General features: G+C 33.0%; 1 protein-coding gene across 1 annotated transcript; it reads left to right on the top strand.

The window, feature by feature from the left end:
- Positions 1-222: 222 nt before the first annotated feature.
- On the top strand, positions 223-2,512 carry LOC144998920 (LisH and RanBPM domains containing protein). The gene is made up of 7 exons (XM_078958655.1): positions 223-469; positions 1,131-1,272; positions 1,353-1,500; positions 1,591-1,666; positions 1,768-1,879; positions 1,983-2,074; positions 2,139-2,512. The coding sequence occupies exons 1-7, from the start codon at positions 437-439 to the stop codon at positions 2,181-2,183; spliced, it is 648 nt and encodes a 215-aa protein (XP_078814781.1). The 5' UTR covers positions 223-436; the 3' UTR covers positions 2,184-2,512.
- The last annotated feature ends 876 nt before the right edge of the window (positions 2,513-3,388 follow it).

Below are 3,388 nucleotides of genomic sequence, written 5' to 3'. Positions count from 1 at the left end.
GGCTTGATGCTCGATACCAAATCCCACCTAATTTGGTATTTAGGAATACAAGTATGTGTGACTTCCGTCTCATGCTCATTAATATTTAGAGGGCTAGAACTTCGAAAGGTTCTTAGGCAACAACTCATATTAATTTCACAATTATAAGAAATAAAGGAATTTAACATTATTAAAATGTTTATTTTAAATTCAGATTACGCTTTTGTCGAAAGTAATCGACGAAAAGAATATGTATTTGGGAAGCTAACAATTTATGAAAAATGGAAGCGTAGATTTTTCGGCGTAATGTTCAGATCGGTACGGAAATACATCCACCCATAGACAGACGCCTCTATACAAAAAATCATTTTCCAACACTATAACAATCACCCCTTTGCGAAAGCGATTCATTTTCAGCTATTAATCTCTGAAACACGAACAAGAAAACCGTTCAACAATGGATGTCGATCCGAGACAGTACGAGAACATTGTAAGTTTGATCGATTCTACTTATTTTGCCTATCAGCCATCAATCTGTCCACTGAAATCTCTGAAATTGCATGATTTGTTAGTCAACGATGTGCTTTTCAACTGTTTGTGATTGTTTTATACGCAATGATGAATTTGTATGGTTTCTTTTGCTTTTCTAGGGTTCATAGTTTTTTTATCGTAGGTTTTTACATATTTCGTTTGGCAAATGAGTTTCCCGAGTCGATTTTAATCGAAGTCTCTTGCATACTCTCCAAAACGAAAACCTAGGTTTGAAATAGTGAGTATAATCCTTCAAAACTGGCGATGGTCGAAATCCCCATTGTTACTGGATTTTTTCGCCTCTAATCAGTACTAGCGACAAACTTTTCAGAAGAGATTCTCCAACAAGTCAGGTTTGCGCTAGAGAGAGAATAATTCGTATATGGAGAACACCTTACACAATCTAATAACGAATGTATCACAAAGTATCTAATGGTTTTTGACTTTTTGTAATCGTATTGTTCCAAATCCTAAACTTACAGTTTTCTTGACATTACAGCAGTCAATTATGTGTTTTTTTTGATGTTCTTTTAGAGCTTCCCTCATTTATCCTGCATCATATTCTCTTAGTTTCTGTCTTTCTGATTCTATCTTTCAACTTTCTTTCACAACCATGTCAGAAAATCAATGACAACGACACCCACAATATCATCTTATCATATCTCATACACGGTTGCTATAAAGACACAGTGGAATCACTAATCACTTCCACTGGACTAAAAGTATCCCCTCCTCAGCTTGAGAATATGGAAAAAAGAAAACGTAAGTTCTTTTTAACACCATTTTACACCCTTTTTGGACATTGGATACCCTTATAAGGCACTCTTAATATAAAATTTCAGGAATCTTACACTCTGCATTACAAGGCAATGCATTGGATGCCATCACTTTGACAGAACAGATCTCACCTGACCTTCTTGAAAACAACAAAGACCTGTTTTTTGACCTTTTGAGTCTTCACTTTGTTGAACTTATATGCTCAAAAAAATGGTGAGCAAATTTATATATATATATATATATCAATACAGTTTTATATCAAGATTTACATATTTTTAATTTAATTTACATATTGTTTGGCAGCACAGAAGCTCTTGAATTCGCTCAAGCCAAATTGACCCCTTTTGGGAAAGTGTCAAAATATGTTCAGAAGCTTGAAGTATGTTATTATATTATTAAAGAAACTCATTTCTTAACTTTCTAATTTCTATTGTTTTGAATTTTTGTTGATTAAAATTTAAAAAACTTCCTTTTGTGTAGGATTTTATGGCTCTATTAGCTTATGAAGAACCTGAAAAATCACCAATGTTTCATCTTCTTAGCTTTGAGTATCGACAACATGTTGCAGACAGCTTGAACCGAGCAATTCTTGGTGTGTATATTTTTTTTGTTGACGAGGGTATTAATGTCTTTTACATAGATGAGTCTGTTCTGTTTTGTCGTGTCCTGTGTTTGATTAACAGTGTTATTGACAGCACATGGAAAGCTGCCAAGTTATTCAGAACTAGAAAGGCTAATACAACAGGCAACTGTAGTTAGACAATGCTTGAGTGAAGAGCTTGGAAAGGTAAAAATCAAAACTTGAAAAAAAATTAATTATTTTGTTTCATATACTTTTTATTAAATTACAGGATGTACAGTCAGCATTCTCTTTAAAGGAATTTGTGAAAAGCTAGATGGAGATATAAAATTTATATTTGTTTCATCAAGATGAATTACAAAGCTGTTTTTCAGTTTGATGTGTGCCACGGTTTGGAATGTTGTAGTAGTTGAGAATGGAGACTTGAGATGATGACCTCCCTTAAGGCTTTTAAGCACCCAGGGCAACTTATGTATAAAACGGTGTAGTTTTGGTGTTGTATTTGGGATTGAAACTTTGAATACTCTCTCTCTCTTTCTCATAAATACTTGGAAGTTGTGACAAGGGTTGGTTTCTCAAATGTAAAGATCCATTTGTAAGAAAGTGCATGTATTTGGGGTTTTTAATGTGGATCATGTTTCATTCTTTTTTGTTGGTGATGTGACGATTAAAAGGTATGTCTTTTTGTTGGTTTAAATCATTTTTGTATAATTTAATCAAATTTCTTGACATGGAAAGGAAAACAATGGACAAAATTTGGCCATGTGGTTTTTGAATGGGAAATGGACTTAATAAGGTAATTACCTTTCGGTTTGTTCATATCTGGGTAATTATTTTATTTTATTTTATTTTTTTTGTGCACATTTAGGTAACGAGTTTTTTGGAAATGTTCTGTAGCAGGTTATATCTGGTTATAATGGTCATATGTGAATACTTCCAAAAAGTTTGCTATCTAAATGTGTACAAAAAAGAAATAGTTACCCCAGATGTGAACAAATCGAAAAATTAATTACCTTATTAAATCCATTTTCCTTTTTGAATAGTGGCACTTCTAGGATATTTTTGGAAAGCATTACAACCACGGTCCTTGCGGTTTTGATTTATGTATGATTAGACCTGGTTTTATATTGTTACAAATTTGATCTAAAAGTACTACCATAACCTAATTAAACATTTCATTGGTTTTTAGTTCTTTATTTTATTTTATATTAATTAAAACCTATTTTTATTTTAACCAAAAAACCCTATTAAATCAAACCCCACCTTACACCTTTTTTTTGAACAAGGAAATATAAATATATATAATATACTCCTAAATTAACATCTAATTTTACCTATATTCATGACGGAACGTGACATTAAACCTCAAAGAGAGAGGGCACCACCTGATATCGATGGCTAGAAGCTATTTGGTACCTTCTTTCTTCCATTGTATCTAACCTTATCAACTTCATCTTCCTAATGGCATCCCTCGATCGGAATCGACCCCTAGAACCACTACATGGACCTCTGTACCCGCCA

Source organism: Lactuca saligna, chromosome 5 (genome assembly GCF_052625555.1).
Source record: "Lactuca saligna cultivar CGN05327 chromosome 5, ASM5262555v1, whole genome shotgun sequence".
Lineage (NCBI taxonomy): Eukaryota > Viridiplantae > Streptophyta > Magnoliopsida > Asterales > Asteraceae > Lactuca > Lactuca saligna.
The sequence above is the reverse complement of the archived record's forward strand: the minus strand, read 5'-3'. Positions and strand labels throughout refer to the sequence as shown.

Coding starts and splice junctions, on each gene's coding strand:
- LOC144998920 (XM_078958655.1), top strand. CDS start 437: ATGGATGTCGATCCGAGACAGTACGAGAACATT. Junction 1,501..1,590: donor CTTATATGCTCAAAAAAATG/GTGAGCAAATTT, acceptor ATTGTTTGGCAG/CACAGAAGCTCTTGAATTCG. Junction 2,075..2,138: donor TGAGTGAAGAGCTTGGAAAG/GTAAAAATCAAA, acceptor ATTAAATTACAG/GATGTACAGTCAGCATTCTC.